Raw genomic sequence first — 23,890 nt, 5'->3', positions numbered from 1 at the left:
TTTTAGTTTCGTCGTCGGGACGTTGCATAATGTTAGACTAGTTTAAAATTACACTTACCACGAGTACGTTCAACGTTTATGGCTTTTTCTGTTTGTTAAGACAGACGTATTAGGTAAATGCGGTGTAGGGAAAGAAAAGAATCGTTGTAGCATGTAGTTATTGTAAGAATTTGAATAAGGTCATTGTAAAATGAACTTGTAGAGCGTTGTTGTTGTTATGCGAAGAAAGATTGTTGATGGTAAACGAATGCTTCTGAGACGTGGGTGGGCGTGGGCCAGGGCAGATCGCCAAACGGCGCGGCGCGGGCGAGGTGGCAGGCGGTGTCAAGTTCGTTGCAAAACATCCGTTGCGCGGCGGCGGCGGCGCGAGCAGCTTCTGCCAGTACGCGGGTATAATTAGCAGTGAGCCGTGGGAGGCGCGGCGGGCCGCACCGAGTGGCGGCGGCGGCGGGCAATGCACCGTCGGGGCCCCATGCATGCTGCGCCTACACTATTACTCGGACAACCCCGCGCTCGTCGCCGGCGACGAAGAAGAATCTGTCTACTCCATCGAACTCATCAAGGAGTTCGAAGCCGTCGGCCGCGCATGGAAGGCGTTTCTCGCCGACTGGCTCCTGAAAGGTGCCGTCGCATTGTTTTCGTCACCCACGTCAGTTGCTAGCTATGTTATTATTTCACGCTTGTGCTGTGTCTCGACACTTGCTAAGTTGTTTATGTTCCGTATAAAGAATTTGACAGTTAGGTTTTCGCGGTTGCGCGACGGAAATGAAACAATTTTTTCCGGATCTAAACTGCGTATATTTTGTTTTTCCAAACTAACCAACGTTTCGGCCTCTTTACTGGTCCCGTTACTAATCATATAAATGTCTCTAATACTCACTGAAAACACGTAATTAAACTACTCGCCCTTGGCAATAGCGTCTTTGTAGTTTGTCTCTTTTCTTGGAATACCTAATACTGTTTTGTATTTCTTCTTCTTTCTGATAACAAATTTACAATTTTATTTGGGCAGTGTAACATACCTCGGTAATAGAGTATGAACTATATGAAGAGAGAGAGAGATATATATATATATATATATATATAAAGATTTGCCTAGTTGTTACATGGGTTTTAAGTTCTGATTGACATCATCAGTTGTTTCTAGTAGCTAATTTAAAGTTCCGTCGTTGGCGAATGTAGGTAAATAAACAAATGAATCTGTTCAACAGTGAACGACGTATGGGTACGTGCAGATAAGCTACTGTTTCCTCGTACGTTGTCTAGGTACTCGTGCTGCTAATAAAGCAGCTATCACGTGTTACGTACTAGCAAGTATAACGTTGCCAGCACAAACAATTGTCACTATTATTGCTGCTTTTCAAGAATAGTGGCCCAAACCGAAATAGTCAATTTTTGTCTTATTACACAAAAGCGCTCAGAATGAGCCTAATTTTATTATGAAAAAGTACGCTGAGCTTTTTATTGTTTAAAATAACCACTTGACAACATGGAACTGTATACGATTCGTCAAATTTGTATTTTAAATATTCTGCACTTGTTTTTGCACCATCTTCCTGATGTGTTACGTGATTTTGAGAAAGGCCGCTTTTCTCGAAAGCCATCGAAGCTCCAGTATCTGTACTGTTAATATTGTCATTTATAATTTTTTGTTACTATTTTCATTTATAATTTTTTGTTACTATTTCGACTAATTAATTTATTTTTATGCAATTAATTATATGTAAAAATTGTCATTTATATTGTCGTAACTTAGTAAACTTTATTAACGTTGGGTACGCTACGATTGTTATGTCCAACGACTGCAATTTACAATTCTTGTAATGATGTGGTGATGTAATGTGACACAGTGACTCGTTAGTATCAAATGGCGTTTAAATAGTATATTGTGTATTAAGGACGGTAAATAAGAAATTACTAACGAGGTTCTATTAGAATCTCGAAGCCAAAGGCTGAGGGTTTTAATAACTCCAGTTTTGTATTTTTTACCGTGAGTGGTACATATGGTGTTTTTAATCATATTTGCGAGGAGATAAATACAAATAAATGTAGTTCACAACACAACAATTATGGATTTGGCAAATGGGGGGCTACTTTTATTGTTTTTTTTAATTTTTACATAGGTAATACAATTCGAACTAAAATCTTGCAAAAAGCAAACACGCGTGCAGCCATCCATGATGGATTATAAAAAAAGTGAATTTTTTACGCAGAAAATAATTAAAATCAAGAAATTCTTAATAATTAAGTATTTAAATAGTATGTGGCTGAATTGCAATTGAATTTCTGTTTAGATAACATTTTAAGCGAATGTTTTAATTTCGAACTTAAGTAACCTCCTTGCTGGAACCTGACCATGTAAGAAAATATGTCGATAAATAAAAAAAATCCTTATCGTGGTTTTTATTTGGGGCATTATAGTCAAGTTAGCCACCATACCATACCATTTATGAGCAAGTGTGATAAAAAGATAATTCTGAATCAGCTTGTCAACGAGTATTATGTAATTATTTTGTAAACAAATGCTACCGGTTTTAGCCGCTTCGCTGCCGCGGTGTCCATTTCTTCAGGATTCTTACTTCCATACACCAAGTTATGCAATTTTCTAAATGGCTTAATGACGCGCATGGACGGCAGTTACTCGCTGTCTGTAACTGCGAATGTGATTTATTTAACCTTATCAATGTCTCGGAGTAATTTTAAATTAAAGTTGAAGTAATTTTAATATCCTAGGAGTCATGTACAATGAACAAAACATTGATGTGGTAAAATGGTAGAAAATGACTAGTGTACGTAATCGTGAAAAGACTCAGGGAATTTAAGCGGAATTGGATTCTTTGATTTTCATTTCTCTGTGTGTTAAGGTGGGTATCCATTATGTTCGCGCACCGACTGTGCTCCGCGCATCTGCAAGTACTCCATTAGTGGATAGGTTCCCATACAACGTTGCAATCTCCGCGGTGAGCGCTCCGCGCGTTAGTGGTTTTTGCGGGAACCCAAAGCGGAGTGCAGTGTGATCGTGGACGAAAGGCAAAACGTTTTCGGGTGTCACGCTCTGCGCTTCGCTATGATTTGTTAAGTTACCGCGAATTCATCGCTATGAAGTGGTCCGAAGAGAAATATTTAGCTCGGGAACAATATGTTCAATTAAAATGTATGCCGCTCTCTTGTTACTAATTCTGGGGACGACATGTTCGCTCAACGTTCAAATAAAAACAGGACCAGTTGCATGCGCGAACCTTTTTTTTTTTTTATGGAGCACTCGGCAGCGTTGCAAAATTATAAAATTAGATGACCTTAAATCATTTATTTATTTTAATGAGATTTAGTACTTTTCACTCTTTGAAAAAAAAAATCGTTTTTCTTTACCTTACAAAATTAACTAACTTAATTATATGTTGCGCATTTGGTGACACTATGTTAATGTTGGAAATAATCAATGAGTAATTTGAGTTTCGACCTATATTTAATATTTAAATTTTACGAGTGGTAAGTTGTGGTGTGGAAGTTCCAACTGCTCGGCTTTGTCTATCAATAGTTGAGTTCGTATTTCTTCATAGCGGGGGGAAGGATCGCGAAAATCCCCCAAACTAGTTGAAATTCCCCGCAACCTGGGAAATTCTCCACAAATTGGCAATGCTGGCACTCCGTTTCTTGTAGTGATGCGCTTAATTTCTGCTTTACAGATGCACGGGGTATATTTGGTGTACGAACGTAATGGATACCCACCTTTAGATCGCAAGGACAAGGTTTATTTAACTAAACTTAACTAACAGCATTATAACGTATGTGAATTCGGCATAGCATACTCTGCTGCTTCATTATTCATGTAATGAAGCAGCAGAGTATGCTTCTAAATATGCTTATTACCAAAGGATCCGAATTAAAACACAAACCTATTTGAAAATAAAAATTAAAATAAACGAGCTTTATTAGTTCTAGATACGATAACAAAGAAGTCGGTAACTGGGAAAAAAAACGCACTCGATAGACGAAGTATGCTGGAATTGTTAGTAACAAAATCTGAACAATATTCTCGTAGTGCCTGCAGTGAAATCAGGGATATTTCAGCTAAGGAAAAGGAACTCTATAACACTCTGTATCAATTGCCACAAGATAAGACCCACATTTAGCAATTACCTTACTTTGTTGGATAATGAAAAATGTACGTCGTATCCCAGATAAAGCCAATTGTTGCTGAACTGATGCATGTGCATATGAAACAAGGCTTCGTATATGCATCAAGGGTTTTTAATGAAGAAAGATTCTAACCCAGATTAACTGATCACTGAAGTCATGGGAATCCCTTTATATATAACATGCAAACATGAAGGATCTAACGTCGCAAACAAAAGTGTTACTTTTTATTACCTTCAAATTTGCCATAGGCAAGCAACGACTTTTGTTGGACTTTCAATGCAAACTTCTACCAAAGGAAAATATATTTCACACGACGTATTGTTTCTGCACAGCTAACGCATACGTATTCACTTACATAATCACTTATTCTTACAATTCACGCACATATGAATCCACACAACCATATAGACAGCACAAACTTTAATCTAAACACTCTCACGGCTCTTCAATTTGCGAGCACATTATTTTACGGCTCTTAAAATCGTTTCCAATATAAGGATTGTTTTTTAAATTTTATAGTTTTTTAACTAGTGAAACGTACAAGGTTTTTTATATTTTATTTTTTATTATTTTATATCATTTTACATTTATATCATCTTGATTGATTACGCCAACTTTTGTAATGATTGCCTTGGAATTCAGATACTTCTTTACAATATGAGGTGTCAAAGTGACCCTAAAAAAATTGGGTTAACAAATTCAAGAAAAAAGTTTCACGCATTTGATTTTTTGTTCTGATACTTTAGCAATTTGGGCTTTCTTTGAAAATGGGTTCATTAACTGGGCTATTTGGATTATCGTTACATTAATTAAAGCAGTAAAGTTTGCAAATTTTTAATCATAATACTTAAAAATGTTGAACACAGGACGTAATTTTAAAAACTTTTTAATGGTATGCTCATTTCACAAAAAAAATACGATTTTTAAAAATTTTTTTTCTGGGCTGTTTGTTACAAATTTGGCAACAATGTGTTACCGGCTTATTATTAAGTTTTAGGATAGCCTGTATAATTTTCAGTGATAGAATTGAGGGAGTTAACTTACCTAAAGTATTAACGTTTTCTTAGTAAAGACATACCCATTTCGTCATCAATACGTATAATTTTTTTTTTAACTTTTTTTCTTAACATTCAACACATAGGGTTGTCTCAAGTTTATTTTTGAAATGATTAAAGTATTTAAATAGGTATAGTAACTATAGAAACATTACTACAATATTATTTTTTGGGACAATGATTTGTAGCAAACAGGAAATAATAATTTTTCGCCAATGTACGCCACATTTTAATAAATAATATGTATATTCAAATATAATCAGTTCCGAGAAGTTCTGGGATTTGTAGAAGGTAATGTCCACATTCTTCTTTAGTTTACCTAAATTAACTCTCTCTATTCCGTTTCCCATTCACTGATAATTAGTGAAATACAATGATTTATCAAGTCATCAACATAGGCAGCAGAGCATATACATATAGTAGCAGTAGACCTCCTTGTGAAAGAGTTTGTCCCGGGAAATACAGCCACCTTAAACATTTCTGCCGCCAAGCAGTAACGTTAACATTACTGCATCCCGATTTTGAAGGGTTGCTATAGACAGGCGTGTCGCTTACCACTAGGCGCAAGACTTGTTTGTCCAGTCACTTGGTATAAAAAAAATAGGCATATGAAAACCGTTGGTTGAATACTAAAAAGTAATTTACTCTTCTATGTTATTAAAATGAAATGTAAACTATAATCGCAACAAAATCTCCAGATGCCTAGTGTATGCTATGTTATAATTATTACGATTCGAGTCCTTTCTCCTAAGCTTTACTATATTCAGTAAATGACATAGAACTTACCCTTACTAAACTTACTTAACTTAACTAAACTTAATCCTTGATCTTACGTACACTAGCAACGTCTAATGCCACAATTACGTAGAGAATACCTTGAATAAGAATATCTACAATTCGGAAGCATATCAAAAAGCCTTTACAGGTTGTTATGTTCACAAAATCTTAAATTTGATGTTTTAATCTTGTCCGAATATTGGTTCTCCAACACCATAGGTCATACTGTAACAACGTATATATAGCGCACATAGTATTACGCACCTTATGTAACTCACTCGTGATACTTGGTACTTGGTACTTGGTGTAACGGGCTAGTGTCCGCAACTCGACGTCAAGGCGCCTCACTCGTGATATTAATTAGAGTCGTTTATCGACAGTCGATTCCTAATGATTTTCGACATTAACTAACTCGAGATTGATTGCTTAGTGGTTATTATATGAGAGTTAATCAAATAGTTCTTGGTAACATAAATTGATATGATATTGATGCGGGTACTTTGAAAATTGATTTGAAATGTGTCTAATAGATTGAGAAAATTGGTCGAGTTTCGTTATTGATCTGATTCTACTGTAACTTAGTTATTAATTATTTGTACATATACACACATCAAAAGTGTCTAGGGATCAAGTACGTTTAAGAGTATTGCTGCAATTAGGGTTAATTATATTAACTTTTTTGTATCGCTATTGATACTTTTTAGTGAGTTTTAACATTTAAATAAGGAATATTGTTTAAAATTCGATAATAAGAAGAAAATCGATTGTCAATGTGGTTTTGTATAAAAATGAGTTATAGCGTTTTGACAAAATCATTACAATATCTGCATCGGAACCGAAACAATTTACATTATTATGGAGAGACGACATCATTTAACCCGAGAAGTGATGATGCGAGCCGTCGGAATGTTGGAAGCTGGTTCCAGGCAACGTGCTGTGGCTTTCACTCTTAACACTACACAGAGCGTCATAAGTCGCCTCTGGACGCGCTATCGCATGACGGGCAGCGTGGCCGAGCGACATGGAGGACGATCTCGCATCACGACTCGCAGACAGGACCGGTATATCCAAAATACTGCTCGACGGAATCGTACCATGACCGCCATGATGTTGGTTACGAGGCTCCACAGCTCCTCAGGCTTGCTAATAAGCGGTCAAACAATCCGAAATCGTTTACGTGAAGTGGGTCTGCGATCCCGAAGGCCGCTCAGAGTTCCACCTATTGCACCCTGCAATCGCAGGACCCGTTTACGATGGGCTCGCGAACACAGAAACTGGGAGGAAGAAGACTGGCGCTATGTGTGCTTTTCGGATGAATCCCGCTTCGGTATGAGACCGGATACAAGACGTACTCGAGTTTGGAGAACATCTGGACGTCATGAACGTTTGAGATATTGTCAGGAAGTTCATCCATATGGTGGGGGAAAAATAATTATATGGGCCGGTATTTGGATCGGCGGAAGAACCGACCTCATTTGGATCAGGTGTAACCTCAATGCTCAAGTTTACGCAGAGAGGATTGTTTCAGATGTTATCATCCCTTTGCGAGGCCAGTTGGGTGATTCATTTCAACTAATGCATGACAACGCACGTCCACACACGGCTAGAGTCGTAACACGCATTCTTGCCGAAGCTCGTATCGACGTTCTGCCGTGGCCTGCTCAATCGCCAGACCTCAATCCAATTGAGCACGCATGGGATATGTTTCAAAGAAGAGCTGTGCCGAGTATGCATACCGTACATACTCTACAACAATATTTTGACTTGTTACAAAACACATGGGCGGCCATTCCTCAAAGTGATTTTGATGAACTCATCTTAAGCATGCCAAATCGCTGTAATTGTGTGATTCGTGTTAATGGTGGAAATACAGATTATTAATTTTCTTATCTTTACAATAAAAATGAGCAAAATCATCATTTTCGCCATTTTTTTGTCATTTAATTGACGCCGTTAATTTGAGTTTTTCCCACAATTTGCAAAAACATCAATTTTAGTTTATTTTAATTAAATATTGGGGTAAGCGGTTAAATAAAACATAAGCATTAAAGTAAGAAGTCGTCCTGGAAGACTGGATTTGGTAAATATTGCTTAAATAATTTTTATTTCAAAAATATTCACTTGATCCCTAGACACTTTTGATGTGTGTAGTTGTTAAAAATACTGAAATGTCCATTAAAGAAACAACACAACAGGTGAAGACGTTTCACCCTATTCCACAGTGACTCACACGCAGAAACAGCCTATGTTTCTAAATTTAAAAAGTTGGATTGACTTGTGAAATTGATTTCTCGTTCTGGGCGGTTACGTCATCAAACAGGCAGAAAAGTTAGTTTTGTAAAACCGAAGAATTACAATGAAACATTTAGAGAAGTTCCTAAGCATTTAATTTGAAAGCATACAATCCATTTTAATTGATTCATTAGGATTCATAATTTCTACAAAATGTTTATGTGTATGGCTTTTTTCGAAGTCAAGAAAATAGATTTTTTTCACAAGGAATAATTATGTAGGTAATTGGAAAAACTATGAGGTGTCGAATTATGAGGAGACTTTTGTGTAAAAATTCTTAGAACTTTAATAATTTTAAACATTGTCAAAATTAACTTCATTAGAAATCCATTACAAAATTTCATCTTCAAACAAACGTTAACCTGGCTTGAATCGTTATTAAGATTTGAATACTAGGAATGTGACATTTTCCAATAATAATATTGATAATAATTTATTAATAAATGTGTAGTCAGTTTCCTTTAAAAATGTAAATTTAAAAAGCGCTTCTGATATACTAAAACGAAATATTGAAATACTTTTGAGTTCCTTAAATGATTAGAGCATTCTAAGACACCATAATTAGAGCACAATGCTATGAAGCAACGAAATTATCGACTCGGTGTTCAATTCATGTGCATGGGAACTTATCAGAGTATTATTAGAGATTTTATTAATTACGCATAATTGGCTGCTGTATTTAACACAAAAACACACTCTTCGCAACACTTACATTCATTGGCTAGAAAAATGTTTATGAACTGTCAAATATATTTGCATGTTTCAGAGGAGGATGAGTCCCAGATATTTGTGAAGTTCTTCAAGTTCCACAAGTGCTACGATCTGATCCCCACGTCTGCCAAGCTGGTAGTCTTCGACACGCAGCTTCTTGTGAAGAAAGCATTCTTTGCCCTCGTTTACAACGGTTGGTACATTCTCGTTGTACATAGAAGTGACTTTCTTGTTGGAGTAGCGCTCCATGTTTCCTTCCTGGACGTCCTCGTTTAATGCCACATTAATTTTTTTTTATCTTTTACTCGGTTTTCCTCATCTCTCCTTCTTTCGGTCGTTTTTTACTATGCGATTTTTATTATTATTCACAAACGCTTTCAGTTAAGTAACTCTTCTTTGTAACGTCACGTATCAGCTGTACAAATAAACGCTTGTGAGCGTCAAAAGAATTTATCATAGTTGTAAACGATTGTTACCGCGCTTATCGCTTATATCACCTGGATCTGGCTTTAAACCACAGGTGACGCATTTTCATATTTTTTTCAATTATCTGCTTAGACTTGCGTGATAACAATATGATAATTATGTGCTAATGTTCGACAGAATGTAATTGTCGTTGTTATTTACTATTTTTTTTAGACAATTGAAGTATATATAAAGAAATAAGAACCCAACAGACAACACAACCGAATTATACAATATTTGTCAGCTTAGCGAATTTGTTATTTATTATTCGATAGCGTTTTTCGATGTGGCTGTGACATGAAGCCTGCTTTGCGTTAGCCGAAGTATTGCCGGGTGAGTGTTACGATGATGGCCAACACAATCGTGTCGTTGAAGCGTAATTTTGTTTTGTGTTACTTCTGCATGTGTTACACATTGAATAATACCATTAAATAATACCATCCAGTCGCGATACAGATCAAGGCGTATTAAGATGTACAATTTACGTCAAAAGTAAGTGAACGGAATTCAGTTCGTGGCATCTCCACTATAAGGTATTAAAGCAAACTGTATAAAAATCCATATCATTATTATAAACGTACCAAAAATTCACATTTGTATTATGCATATGTTGAAGAGGTCTTATTATTATTCATGTAAGTTTATTATAAAAACCTCAAGATGATAGGTTACTTGGATAGCTACGCGTACTTAGCACGAGAGTCATTAAGTGGTTTGTTTTTCGGAATGTTACGTATCACCGAAGACACGAGTAGGATTAATTCGTTGAAGTTATTATTGTCACAGAAGTTTGCCCTTGAAATGTTAAAAACTGCTTACTTAATATTAGCCAGTGTCGATCAAATTCGGTGTTTCTGGAAAACGGAATACAGAGCACACGTAGATCATTTGATTCTTTTCACAAGAATGAGATCCCGAAGAGCTGCCTCCCAAGATGTAGGACTTTATTCTTAGCGACTATTGTAAATGTTTGCATCTGTTCTAAATGGCGAATGATTTTTGTGGCGAATTATATCAAGAATCTCATTGATGAATTGTTTTAATAATGTTGTGTATCATTTTCATAAGTAAGTGAATTTGGGGGCAGGCGTGCGTGCTGCTCCACTATGGGATTCTCAGCGTCAGCGGTTCGTGGGCATGCTGACTATCACTGATTTCATCAAGATTCTGCAGATGTACTATACCAGCCCCAACGTCGCTATGGAAGAGCTGGAAGAGCACCGCCTTGAGACTTGGCGTCGTAAGTACCTTTCTAACAGTACATGATTTAAGAAATAGCATCATACAGTGCTTCTATTTTCTCAATGTCTGTCGGCAATCATCGGATTTCCGAATGCACACGAATATTAATTTCCATGCCCATTAATTATTACATTTAAAATCTATAATAATTTGTATTTGAACACCGTACTTTACGTTGTTGTGTTTTGATTTCCGTGTGAACTATATAGAGCTGTAAAAGAATTTCCCCATTTTTAATAACATTTACTCCATGTCAATAAGCAAGTTAACAGAAATTTATAGTAACGGAAAGGAAAAGGAACTGATTTATCTTTATTATAATATTTAAACAACACTTTTTTCTTAGTCAGAAACACTTTTTTGTACTTTTTGAAAATAACCATTGTTGTCTTTCTTGAACAAGTACACGATGTAAATTGTCTGTCGTGCTTGTGACTTTCCTCCTGTTAGGTAATAAATAAAAAATGTAATAGCAACTTTATACTTCCAAGTCTACTGAAAGCGTCTGCTCTATACCAAAAGCAAAGGGCAACTGAATAAAACCCGACGACAGCCGAAAGACGAAGTTTGCCGAGGGACATTGCGAAAATAGAAACACTCTACATGGATTTTGTACATGGCTTGAACCCTGGAATAAACAAACTAATTAAATTGTATACTTGAACTGTAATCTTGAATCTACTTAATTGTAATTAGTTAAAGATTTGTTGTGCGACATTGAAAATTTATGTCCATTATGAAAATTCACCATTATGTAAAATCACGTTACGTTTGTATCCGTATTAGGGAAAGAAAAACATCAAAGTTTGTTAGGCACGTTAATTTTAAGCACGGGGATTATTTTATATAATTAATAATAAATGTAAAGTAATCTTATCAACTTTTTACAGACGATAAAGTGACAAAATAATATATATATTTAATTGAGTAGGCCCTTGTCGATGTTGGAATCTGTAATTTAGTGATAACTCGTAACTAAAAATGTTAAGAGTCGATACAACCTCATTTGGTGTTTTGTGTTGATTCTGCATAACAGTGAAAGCGTTGGATCAATCACTTTGGAAAAAATATATAGTAAAATTGACGATATAATATGAACTCTTATTTCCTCGCAGTTTATGCCGTAAAGTAAACTGCCTTGTAATTTCGTATTATAAACTGGTAATACGAGCCAGTCAGCGATCACGTGACACTAGGTTGTAATATCGGATCACAAACGTTATTTTGACATTTTGTTCACGGTTGATGTGTCAAAAAGTAACAGCAATAAACCATTCAGTTTACAGTGTCTTGGTGTAGCTTTTATTGATTTGTTTTGTGCATAATAGTATAATAATTATTATAATTTTGAGTTTATATATTTTTTTGCAATCGTTTCATCATGTGTGATGAATACGAAATGTTTGAGTGTCTCAAACGTGATGCTTCACACGATAATAATATGGAAAAATCCAAAGAAGACAACTGCGAGATCGTAGTGATCCGTTTGGAATGGATGCACAAAAATCTATGAAAAGATACCGGCTCAGCAAAAATATGGTCCACAATCATTGCGATGAACTGAAACCGCACCTCGAGACCTACAAAATCTACCGATATATTGGTTGAGACTAAGGTTATTTTTCACTAAAGCCAAGTATAATTTCTTACAATTTTTTTGATAGTCAAATATTCTTAAAATATTATTGACATGTTTTCAACAAGCTGTAAACATTTACCCGCGGAATTTCATCGACGTTTGACGTCGTCGTTCGGAGACTTAATTTGCGTTTTCTTTTATTTACAAAAATTAAAATATAGTGTATTGATTTTGTTATATAGTATCTTTATTATTATTATTATATCTATTTTAGACTCTCGCCTCTCCCAAGGCCTAAAAGATTAATTTTGAAATTTTAAATGGGAGAGGCAGTATTTCCCGGCAATGGCACAGTCGGCCGGGGTCAGGGACTCAGGTTCAAAAACCGGCGAACAATACTTGCCGTATCGAGCAGGACCGCCTTCTGCATTTGTGCTGGAAGCGACACGCCACAGAAATCCAACCGCCTCAAGCTGTTAGAAAGGCTGACTGGAATTAACCCATTTGCGGATAAAACAATTGGGATTATTTCAGTGGAGGCCATTATAATTATTATAGTGTCTTATGTCAGTGTCTTTATTTATTTTCGTGTATGAATAATACGTATCTATTATTTTTCTCTTAAACTAAGTGGCAAATATAACACCGTAACTTACCGGTAAATATTCGTCCATGTTTTTGAACGTTACACTAAAAAGCAGGTTCTAGTCAAGTCCCAGCCATAGACAAAATAACCAGCGAGAAGTCAGTGAGAAATATGTATGTCGTAATACGAATTTTATCCACTCAGTTTTTGGGCGTAAATAGAATTTTCTGGATCTTGCATGGTTCTTTAAAAGTTCGTAATACGCCCCCTGGTCATACAAGGCAATCGCGAGTCTTGCAGTAACATGTGGCTTTGTTCCTTGTCCAATTCCTAAACGACCACTATTGTCACATGGGTGGTCTATACCGCTTTCGACTATATGTCATACGTAACATGAGTTACGGCTTTAATTTACGCTTTAAGGATCTACCTTCTTTGAGGACTTTAAAAGCGAAGTTGGTTGAGGTTGGCGAGTTTGGAGGTTGGCGAGTTTGGAGGTTGTCTGGACCATTAAAAAATTGGAGAGATTTTTTATGGATATACACAAACAGTAAGAAGGAAGTCTTTTTGGAAAAGCATGATTTCGCCTTAAAAGATTCGTGAGGGCCTGCGCCAAAAATATTGTCTGCATGGATGAATCATATAATGTGCACACATCGCACATAAAAGGGAAATGTTGGACAGATAAAAAGGAAAAAGGTGTAAAGAAATAAATTTTTATAGGTGAGCGTATAATCGTCGTTCATACTGGTAATGAAAATGTTGTTTTTAGATGCACTGATGTAAGGCAATAATGTATGTAGTTCTGAAGGCTATTATTATAGATGATAAATCTAACAATGAAATTTATATTCTTGTGCATTCGGAGATCCGAATGTTGCCGAGAGATATTAGGAAAATAGTTGTTATGTAAATTCATACAGTCAAGCAGCTGTACACGCGCTGGTTTCTCAAACATACGTTGTGAACTGTGTGATTGTTTTAAACACTACGTTGGGTTTTAGGGTACTTTCACATTGATGCTAGAGAGGAAATATCGGATCCGACCCATTCATTGAGATCACATCACAAAACTCGTCCTGCGGGATCATCGGTCTTTGAACACCCGAGGGCTCTGCTTAACGCCTACAGTGCAAAAAAGTGACATTGGGCAGGACTGACATCAGAGCCTCAACTACGAAATTACTGTGACAGTTGTCGCTAGCGAGACCTTGTAAATTACTTCACCATTTTGTATGACAAATTAAACAGCGCTCTAGCGGTCACTAGAAGAAACATTTTGTATACAAATATTTTACGCGGTTGCTAGCGATAACTGTCATTGTAATCTCATGGTAGAGGCACAGAATGCGGACCCGCTCTCTCACGGGTCATCGTGACTTGACTAAGCACATATCCAACTTGAAGTTATGCGGAAGCTGGGTCTGCAGATACCGCCATGAAGCGGATGAGATTCCTCGCACCTCCTAGTCAATGTTGAATATTAATAACATACGAAACTCACTTCTAGGCAGGCACGTGCCTCAACCAGAGTAAGAGAATCGATTCCTGACGAAAATCCTTCTGTACTTTGAGTCTATTTGTCTTGGTTCTGAGTTTTAATTTGTGGTAATGGCAATATTATACACTTATTAAAATAAAATACGACATTATTTTCTCAACTTGTATTTAAAAAAAAATTAACTAACACCAATTGTTGTCATCCAATTACATCGTGTAATTGTTACTAACAATAATTTTCAATGTTCTCATTTATCATAAGATTCTAGAATACCATTATTTATTTAGTGTTTTTTTGAATTACAGAAGTGCTTAAGGGGTCAGTGATGCCACTAGTGTCGATCGGGCCGGACTCGTCTTTGTACGACGCGATTCGCATTCTAATTATGAATCGTATACACCGGCTGCCCGTAATCGACCCCGACACCGGCAACGTTCTCTACATACTTACACACAAGAGGATATTGCGTTTCCTCTTCCTATATGTAAGCCTAATTTTATCCAATAGGTTTCATTTCTAGGTATAGGCATATAATACTTGCATCAGATAAAGGAAGTAAAATTATAAATAGGGTATTTGAAATTTTTGTATAATCATGTATACGTATGAGTTTTAACGGAGAATTCTCCGTTAAAACGTGTTAAGTATACGTATGATTGATGCAAGCGGAGAAAGTGCAAGGAGTATGCCAAGAGCGCACAGGCTCATAGCCTCTGCCTGCCCCAGTAGGAGACAGGCGTGTTTGTATGTATGTACGTAACATCATTAACTTTGTTTTGATAATGATTTTTATTATAATTGCATTTTTGACATTATTTAATAAATTGATACTATTTATTTAGGGGCTTTCAGTCCCTAACATGTCAGTTCCATTAATAAAACTTAAATATATCAAGAAAATGCTTAATAGAATTCATCAAATAACCATACAAAATCTTCGAACTACTTGTTGGCTCAGACGAAACGGGTGGGAACCGCCCAACATTATTATTACCGAAACCAACCTGTGTAAATATCATACGAAAGCGAAGCGCGTCGCTATTCAGTCGCATGCGTCACAGCACGAACGGCCTCCTGAACACACGGGCAGATAGGTGGGAGTCCCCAATGCTGGGGCGGTTGATGCGTTCGCACACCGCTAGCAATCCATAGCCCAGGCATTGGCTGGTTGCGCTGTCCTCCACCTTTTATACAAAATTATTTTTATGTTTTTATTATTATTTCACATTAACACTAGCTTAAGTACTACTTTTACTAACAAATATTATGGATCATGTTGTCTGACAATAAATTATTATTAAATAATCGCACCCTAAAAGATTCCGTCCGAACACACTCCATAAAATTATGTACACCTCTGGATTTCCGCATACTTCACAATTTGGAGAGATCCCCCTCCTCATAAAAAAAAATAATGGAACGTGTCCTGATGGAAGCCTGACAATCACACATCATGATCTCGTAGCACCAGATTTCTTTTTCTTCCGTGATCTCATAGGGAAAAATTTGTTCGAGCGAAAATTAATCTTGCTCTTATAATTTGCAACTCCTTCAGAGAAGTCAGGCACAATGTCAACCTCGGGCTCCTCGGAAGAAGCCGCAATGGCTAACCGGTCACCCTCCTCTTGTCTAACAAACCAATATGTGACGGCAGTAAAATTTAAAAAATTTATTTACAGATAAATGAGCTACCTAAGCCGAAGTACCTTCAAAGTAAGCTCCGAGACGTGCGCATCGGCACGTTGAACGATATCGAGACGGCGACTGAGGAGACGTCGATCATAGACGCTCTCAGCAAGTTTGTCAACAGACGCGTCTCCGCGCTGCCGCTCGTTGACGCCGAGGGGCGTCTCAAGGATATTTACGCCAAGTTTGATGTCATTGTAAGTAATACCGTTGAATGAGTTACAATAGGGATCAATAATAATTGAATTAATTAAATAACTTCTATAACTGACCTTAATGATCAAAGTACTTTCACCTAGGAAGTAGATGTACGTTGATTTGCACATTAAATTATTGCAAGGCACTACTAGCATACAGGGTTCAAGTATGCCAGTGACTGACATAGCATGTTTGTTTTGACCTTATTGAGAATACGTTTTCATTAATGTATACATAATCATATATGAACTTTCGCCTTAGAGAAGACCTACATTGAAACTTAATTAGTCCTACAAAATTGATACAGTATAAAAAAATCATTGACCATAATTATACACTTTTGAACTTTCGCGTTTATCGCATTATACTAACATTGATAACTGATCAGTCTGTGATCACGGCCAGTGCAAGCTGTAAGGCTAGTACGACAAGGCGCGCTTACGCGAGAGCGACATAAAACGCGAGATACTCTATGCAAGAATGGTGTTTCTTTATGTCCCTCTCGCGCAAGTCACGCCCTATCATGCTAGCCTCTCTGGTCGAAAGATGGGGATAATAGGGTAGATATGCAACATAAGTAGGTACTTACCTATTATAGTAAGATTATTTATTTGCTGCAGACTCCGACATAAGTCATCATAGCGGAACTGCGATATAGCGCTCTCTCTCTCCCACTTGCTTAATGTGGAGAGTACGAGACGCGTGAGCAAGCCCGTTATCGATAAAAACAGCGAAGTAATTTATCATCTGCTGTTGTTTAAATGTGGCAGCCTTTTTTATTTTAACACCTTTGTTATCAATAATAAGTTCAAATGTTTGACCTAAATTAAAGATACTGAGAATAAAAGTATTAATGTCGCACACATTCGTGACTTTACTTATTTTAGGTTTTTAATACTATAATTTTATATTTAACCATTATTTAACAAATATATTTTATTTCCGGTCGTACTTACACTACTAATTGCAGTAATGCACAGCCCTGCGGTTACACAATGTGCTCATAACTGGTCCGTAACCCTATTTGTAGTGGAAGAGAGAGCGCAATATTGCAATCGCGCTCCGATGATTTCTGGCCGAGACAGCACCTAGTAAAAATAATCTTACTATGAATTCAATCGGGTTTATTCCCGTTTTCAAATACTAGTCACTTGATCAGTTTGTTTTTCTGCTATTCATCGTTTTGAACTGTGATTTCATCAATCTTACAGTATGTTTTCAAGGACTAATGATTCACTTCCGTATTCAGTCTACGAAAATAGATTTGTTCATGTGTGTTCATTCCGTTGAACAATATCTTAGGTGGCCTAGACGAAGGTGTAGCGAATTTTAACAGTATTTTCAATAGTTTACTTTTATATTCAAATTCCAAATTAGAATGTACTTGTTTTTGGCGCCTTTTCCTTAATATTTGTCATTATTATTTCTGTTTTTGTTGTAACTGTGTATTAATAATAAACTGTAATAAATATTAATAAACTGTAAGTATATTTCCTTTGGTCTTGCTCACACTCCAATAGCACCCGAACCCCATTGATACTGTCCGCTACAAAAGAGTTAGAGACACTTTCAGTTTAGAAGGATTGCTTTAACATTTTCAAACACGAAAAAAGTATTTGACGTTTTATTATAATATAATAATCAGTTCATTGAATTCAAACAATCTCCAATTTCATAGTGTAAACATAAAATTATTTTAATCCTAAGCGCGTCTTCAAATTAGAGGCGTGAAGAAGCGCTGGAGCGGCGTGTTTGTAGTATGTGTAGTGTAGTTTAGAAAAGTGGGGCGAATGTGGCGCTGCAGCTGCGCTTCTAAATATTGTATGAAAATTAGGAGTAAACTTGTGCCTGTTTAGACCATAAAGGGAGCGATCCTGTCTAGTTCAATCGGTCAACTGAAGTAGGTCGGTCTTCTAGTTCATTTAGTTCGTCTTGTTCTTCCTCGTACATTGAACGAACGTTCCAAACTAGTTATTTTATGAACTATTCGTACTACGGATTTCTAATATTCAAAAATACAATTTTTATGGAATCGGTGCTATTTGATTCACACCCTACGGGTTCAAGACTGTCCTTCTAACTAACAATCCTTTTTTTACAAGACAATAATGGAATTTAATTAGGTAGAATGGTGTGCTCAAAAATTAATATTTACAACGATTTCATGTACATGTAGATTGATATTATACATACAGATAAAATACTTACCTACTAGAAATATGCGCACTTAATTTTTTACAAGTTTACATATATACATAATGTACGTATTAGAGATTTAAAACGAGCTGGCAATGTTCAGTCATGCATCTCACTCGAACTTGTACTAAAAGCAGTGAAAAATCGCTAATTGTCCTGCTCGCACCATTTCTACTGAATAAAAGACATGTGAACTATCAACGCAGACTGTTCCTAGATGGTACTGAACTAAAAAGACGGATGAACTATTAAGAACGTGTACATATTCCTAATAGTTCGTAGTTCGTGAACTATACAAGCGTAATAAGTATTGTCGCGGCTGCAGCGCCACTTACACGTCGTTGCGGCGCTTCTACAAGTGTCTAGTTTGATGGCGCCCTAAGTATTGGACTACCACTGACACGCTCTGTACTGGGCTATTTTTTTCACGTGTTGCTGTTAACATATTGAAATAGTATTCAGTTGCGTATTTTTTAATTATTTTCGGCTACTTCTGGAGCCGCAGCCTTAATTTGTGGAGAGTTCATCACCATAGTTCACTCGCAGGTTGGCACGTTTTTGACGTTCTTGTATTCCAGCTTGCAGCTGGTATTGCCTGTAGATATACTCTTTGGTCATAGCTTGAGCCGAAAATAGGGCTCTACTCCGACGAAGCAATTTATTTTTAGGACCCCAACTGGGATCTATTTCGATTGCTTTCCAAAAAGCCTGCTTACTCTTTAAAGCGGCCACTAGTAATTTGATGCCTGTCAAACTTACCACAAGTACCACGAACGTCACAAGAGTAAAGAACCCGATTTTGTCACCTACACCTCTAGGATTTTTCATTACGAAATATAGTTCACTGAAGATAACGTAGACCAAAACGAAAATTGCACTTGCCCAACTTAGCTTCAAGTAATTATTAGGCTTAATGCCTTGCATGAAATGCACGTCTTCGGAAAATCTTTCGAACCCATACCAAAGTATGAAACAAAAGCACTGTGTTATTACGATAAAAGTAGATACTATATTCATGATTCTGTAATAGCCCGTGGCCACGACATGCCTAGCGAATGGGCCCATCGTCGGAATTGTAGTTATGAAAAACACAACGATCATGATCGCGTAAGCAGCGCTTGGATATTTGGAAAATAATGGTACTTTTTTCGTTAGTATTTCTAATAAACTGAAGAATATAACGATATCCGTGGTTATACCTAGCATAGTTTGTGCGCTGTAATTAGTTATAAGAAAATACTCGTTGCTATCGTATTCATAAAGCATCATCGGGACCTTCTCGAACGTAAATGACATCGGAAGACTCAAGATAGGGTTTATGCTTTTGTACTCAATAGGACAGGACATCAAAGCCGTTGTAAACACTGCTACTATAGTAAAAAATAAGGAAATAAGTACCGACAGCACAGCGTTTACGTAGCATGGAGTTCGAAAGGCTGCCTTAGACGATATATTTATCATCACTCCGTTGCCAAGGCCCAATCCGTAAATCATTTGATGTATTATCTGGGTAATGCGACCAGACCGACGGAATTTCTGTAGTCCAGTATCTAAAGCGTCTTCATATTTCTGTATTAGGCCTTTTTGTTGCATAGAGCCAACAAACAGGTAAAAATAACCCATGTAAGGATATAACGCGAACGGTATTAAGAACCACTTTGCAGAATTTAGCTTTTTAAAATTATGAAAGTACACAACGACTAAAACCAATCCGGACGTGAGATATATACGCCAATTCAATGAAATTGCATTTTCTTGAGTTTGCATTGCATTGGAACGGTAATATTGATACTCGGGGTATGTGGTGTAAATATTATTACAAAAGTCCATTCTTTTTTGTTTACCTCTGACGCATACCCAGTACACTGTATAATTTTTTTCTATGATGTTGCAATTCTGGTATGACCACTGACCACACGTGTGATACGGTATTGGTTTTTGGAAACTGACTAAAAAGTACTGCATTAAGTAGGTGACGACGGTGTGATTGTAAACTAATATTATAATTTGCCATATTACAACGATGTACCCAATATGAGATAGGCACGGGCGTATTTTCCAAATATCGATAACATTCCGTCTAGTGAATTGGCCGAGTGATAACTCCATGTACGCTAAGGGTATGCCTACAAATACACTAGCTAGAAAATACCACACAAGGTATCCAATCGTGCCGTTGGTCACTGCAGTGTTTGCTTGATTTACTAAATTTCCAACACTTGTTGATAAGTAAATTAGAAGTAAGATGTAAGTTTTTCGAGATAAATATGTCTCGTCCATAGCTGACTAGCTGTTATTCTTTCCCTTGTAATATTTAATTTAATTATTCGTGTTCGTAGTACACCGATACTCGAATTAGGCGAAAATACAAGTCATGACCCTAGAGATCACGTTAGAAAATTTCAAAATGCGGTCTGTTCTGTAAAGGCCATCAATTTGAATGAGTTTTTTGTGTGCCCTAGATCGTATTCTGACAAGTCACAATCTTTTCAGACCCTTACCTAATGTTGAGAATTCAGCATGTATGTATGTATGTACTACTTACTCTGCCGTTGTTTTTCTAGTAATAGCAAAGTCAGGCAGTGTGGTAACAGGCCTACTGCTGAACTGAGTAGGTTGAAAAAGTGCGTACCAAATTACAGTACCGGCACGCTGTAATGGCCGTTTAGCGAGATTACAATAGTGAGGTCAAATCTCAATTAACTATCGATAAAAACATAATCAAATACGACTCGCGTTTATAAGTTTTTAAATTTATAACTAGTATTCAAGGGGTAACCGATTAAAAAGTTTTAATAAAACGAAAATAAAAATGTTTACTTAATATATCGTCAATTCGAAACTGCTTTGTTTTGCATTGAGCTTTGACGCGAGTTTGCCGGAGGTAGAAGTTGTGTTGGCCAGCGATCCTATAAGTGACGATCGGATTAATTTCATTTAAAAAATATTCAAAAACAAATGCCGAGTTATGTCATAAAATTATACATTCCATAAATTTTACTGCACGTCACTATTGACAACAATGTACATCAATTGGCTTCTTCAACGTAGCCGTAGTTATGAATTAATACGAAACTTGATGAGCGGACAAACGTCAAAACCGCAGTCATAGCGTGCTGGTACTATAGACAATTGTTGTTATTTGAAACGATAATTTAAAAAAACTATTTAATTGATAATTGATATGAATAGACAACCTGTTTGGAACTTTTTTCAATCATCTTGTTATTAAATGTCATCAGATAAAACTTGTTGATATTATCCCGTGTGCAGCGCAACATAACTTACGTAAACTGTCGCTCCTGCCGCTACCGCTTTTATCAGGTACTATTTTACTAAACTTACGCAGTAACTGTAATATTTTCTTTGCTATCACAGAATCTGGCTGCTGAGAAGACATATAACAATTTGGACGTGTCATTGAAAATGGCAAACGAGCACCGGAATGAGTGGTTTGAAGGAGTTCAGAAGTGCACGCTCGACGAAACATTATTCGATGTTATGGAGAGAATTGTACGGGCTGAGGTTGGTCTAATTATTATATTTTTACTAAGTTTTAATTATTTTTGAAATTCTATGAAATGAAATTGATATCGTTGGGGGACTCATTTCACCGGAAATGTTCTTATTTTTTTATGTAAAAAGACATTTCGACAATTACTTGTTCATAAAATTATATTATTATATTATATTATTATTATATATATAGTTCCGCTAACGCATGTGATTAACACTGGTTTCACTTGCAGGTGCATCGTTTGGTTGTAGTGGACGAAGAGGACAAAGTAATAGGAATTATATCGTTGTCCGACTTATTGATGTATCTTGTTCTGCGGCCAACGGGCGAATGTGGTGGTGCCAGCCTACGGAACGAGCATTCATCTATCGAAGAGAAGGATGAAACCGCTCTCTCCGAAACTACAGACGCGAAGCCATATACAGAAGCAGAAGGCGGACAAACCACTGCAAAGTGCGTTACCTCAGACACTGACTGCATTACCGCCGAGGACGATTCTCAGAGCTACTTTCCAGAAGCAAAAGACGACAGCACTAGCCAAGATCCGTAATAATAGTGTAATTCCTCTGCATGAACGTAGTTGTTTAGAATACAACATTTTTAGGATCTAGACTATGCGCAATTTCAGCGTGTATACAGTCAATTTAAAGTCTCTGATTATTTAGGTAAACATCTCGTCATGATAACTTTACAAACAATTTGAACGCCTTTGAAAGTTAAGTAAAACAAAGAAGTAAAAAGAAATCGGTAAAATGAAGGTAAAAATTTCATATTTATTTAGGGTTGTACCTATCGCCTTGTCATTAATGTAAAGTTATCATGAAATATGTATATTGGTCACCTACAACGGCTCCTTTAGTTGACTGTACATAAAGTTACAAACTTTTTTAGGGACGGTTGTGATTTAAGGTCAAAATTTGTAACTTTTATTTCAACATTGAGATCCCCATTTCGTTGGTTTCGACGCAATCCAATTTCCGATTCCAATTTTTATACGATATTTCAATTTAATTTATAATTTTCTGTATTACGTAGTGTCTATTCATTGCATGGACGTATTCGTTCCGTAACAATCCGTTGTTTGATTTGGCCAGTAATGAGGATGCGCAGCCATTTGAGTGTCGTTAATGGAATGTAATGCTTCGTTGTTCGAACCAGTGTACCATTTCTAAGAGTTCAAGGAATTTTCAGAAATAGTTTAAATTTTCATTTCCCATGAAAGATTACACCACTGTTATACACCTCACGCGTAATGCTGTCTAAAATTATTCGACATTGAGAGCCTATTCGATTTTGTGAGAGATATTTATCATTTGGAAACCAATATTTATCACAAGATGTAGCGATAGTAGGCAAGAGATTTCTTTCATTATGATTTTGATACATTTAAGAACAGAAAATCATCACAAATATGCCATTGAAAGATGATAAGTTACATTTACATCTTCACAAGACGTGGGGTTAATGATGTAATTGACTACTTTTACATGATTGTAAAATTCAACAGAAGAATCACCAAGGCATACTAACAATGTTACCAATTTAGAGTTGGAAAATAAATTGTAAATTTTCAATAAGTAGGACCAAGAAAGGAAAAAAAATCATGAGTCTAGAAAATAAGAAAGAATTAGTTAATTAGAAATGAGACAAAAACAACGGCTTTGCAAAATAAGAGGTAGTTCGCTGTTTGCACCATATAGATACGTTCCAAATACAGAGTGTATTTTTAGTTGGGACAGTATGGGGAAATTCGAAGCCATAGAAGATACAAGGAAACTGTCTTAGGAACTATTCAATCTTTTTTGTGAAAACAATTTTGGCATAGTCAACTTTTTAGTCAAGCGTGAGTTGTCCATAAAAATGATTAAAATTGATCAAAATTAAACTAAGTCTGTTAGCATTAAAAAAAATTGTACATTTTATTAATTTTGTATGAAAAAATATT

General features: G+C 36.4%; 2 protein-coding genes across 3 annotated transcripts in view; one reads left to right on the top strand and one right to left on the bottom strand.

The window, feature by feature from the left end:
• Positions 1-23,647, top strand: part of LOC113226757 — a 94,727-nt gene extending 71,080 nt beyond the window's left edge. For both annotated transcript variants that reach the window (XM_026459490.1, XM_026459497.1), the window contains 6 exons: positions 9,031-9,168; positions 10,528-10,680; positions 14,654-14,832; positions 16,028-16,231; positions 21,807-21,953; positions 22,178-23,647. In XM_026459490.1, coding sequence (XP_026315275.1) covers positions 9,031-9,168; positions 10,528-10,680; positions 14,654-14,832; positions 16,028-16,231; positions 21,807-21,953; positions 22,178-22,495 — 1,139 coding nt within the window. In that variant the 3' untranslated portion in view covers positions 22,496-23,647. The remainder of the gene's footprint in view (positions 1-9,030; positions 9,169-10,527; positions 10,681-14,653; positions 14,833-16,027; positions 16,232-21,806; positions 21,954-22,177) is intronic.
• On the bottom strand, positions 17,830-20,869 carry LOC113226771 (sodium-dependent noradrenaline transporter-like). Its single transcript, XM_026459508.1, has 2 exons — positions 19,569-20,869; positions 17,830-19,487 (listed from the first exon to the last, which is right to left on the bottom strand). Exons 1-2 carry the CDS (start codon positions 20,706-20,708, stop codon positions 18,936-18,938), a joined length of 1,692 nt encoding a protein of 563 aa, XP_026315293.1. The 5' UTR covers positions 20,709-20,869; the 3' UTR covers positions 17,830-18,935.
• Positions 23,648-23,890: the final 243 nt, after the last annotated feature.

The sequence above is a fragment of the Hyposmocoma kahamanoa genome, unplaced genomic scaffold, assembly GCF_003589595.1.
Source record: "Hyposmocoma kahamanoa isolate Upper Pololo Valley unplaced genomic scaffold, ASM358959v1 100021, whole genome shotgun sequence".
In the NCBI taxonomy this organism is placed as follows: Eukaryota; Metazoa; Arthropoda; class Insecta; order Lepidoptera; family Cosmopterigidae; genus Hyposmocoma; species Hyposmocoma kahamanoa.
The sequence above is the reverse complement of the archived record's forward strand: the minus strand, read 5'-3'. Positions and strand labels throughout refer to the sequence as shown.

What these genes read in the sequence shown, in the direction of transcription:
- LOC113226771 (XM_026459508.1), bottom strand. Translation starts at nt 20,708, where the DNA reads ATGGACGAGACATATTTATCTCGAAAAACTTACATCTTACTTCTAATT. An exon ending in AAATACTAACGAAAAAAGTA is followed by an intron (nt 19,488 to 19,568) that starts CCATTATTTTCC and finishes CCGACGATGGGC; the next exon opens with CCATTCGCTAGGCATGTCGT.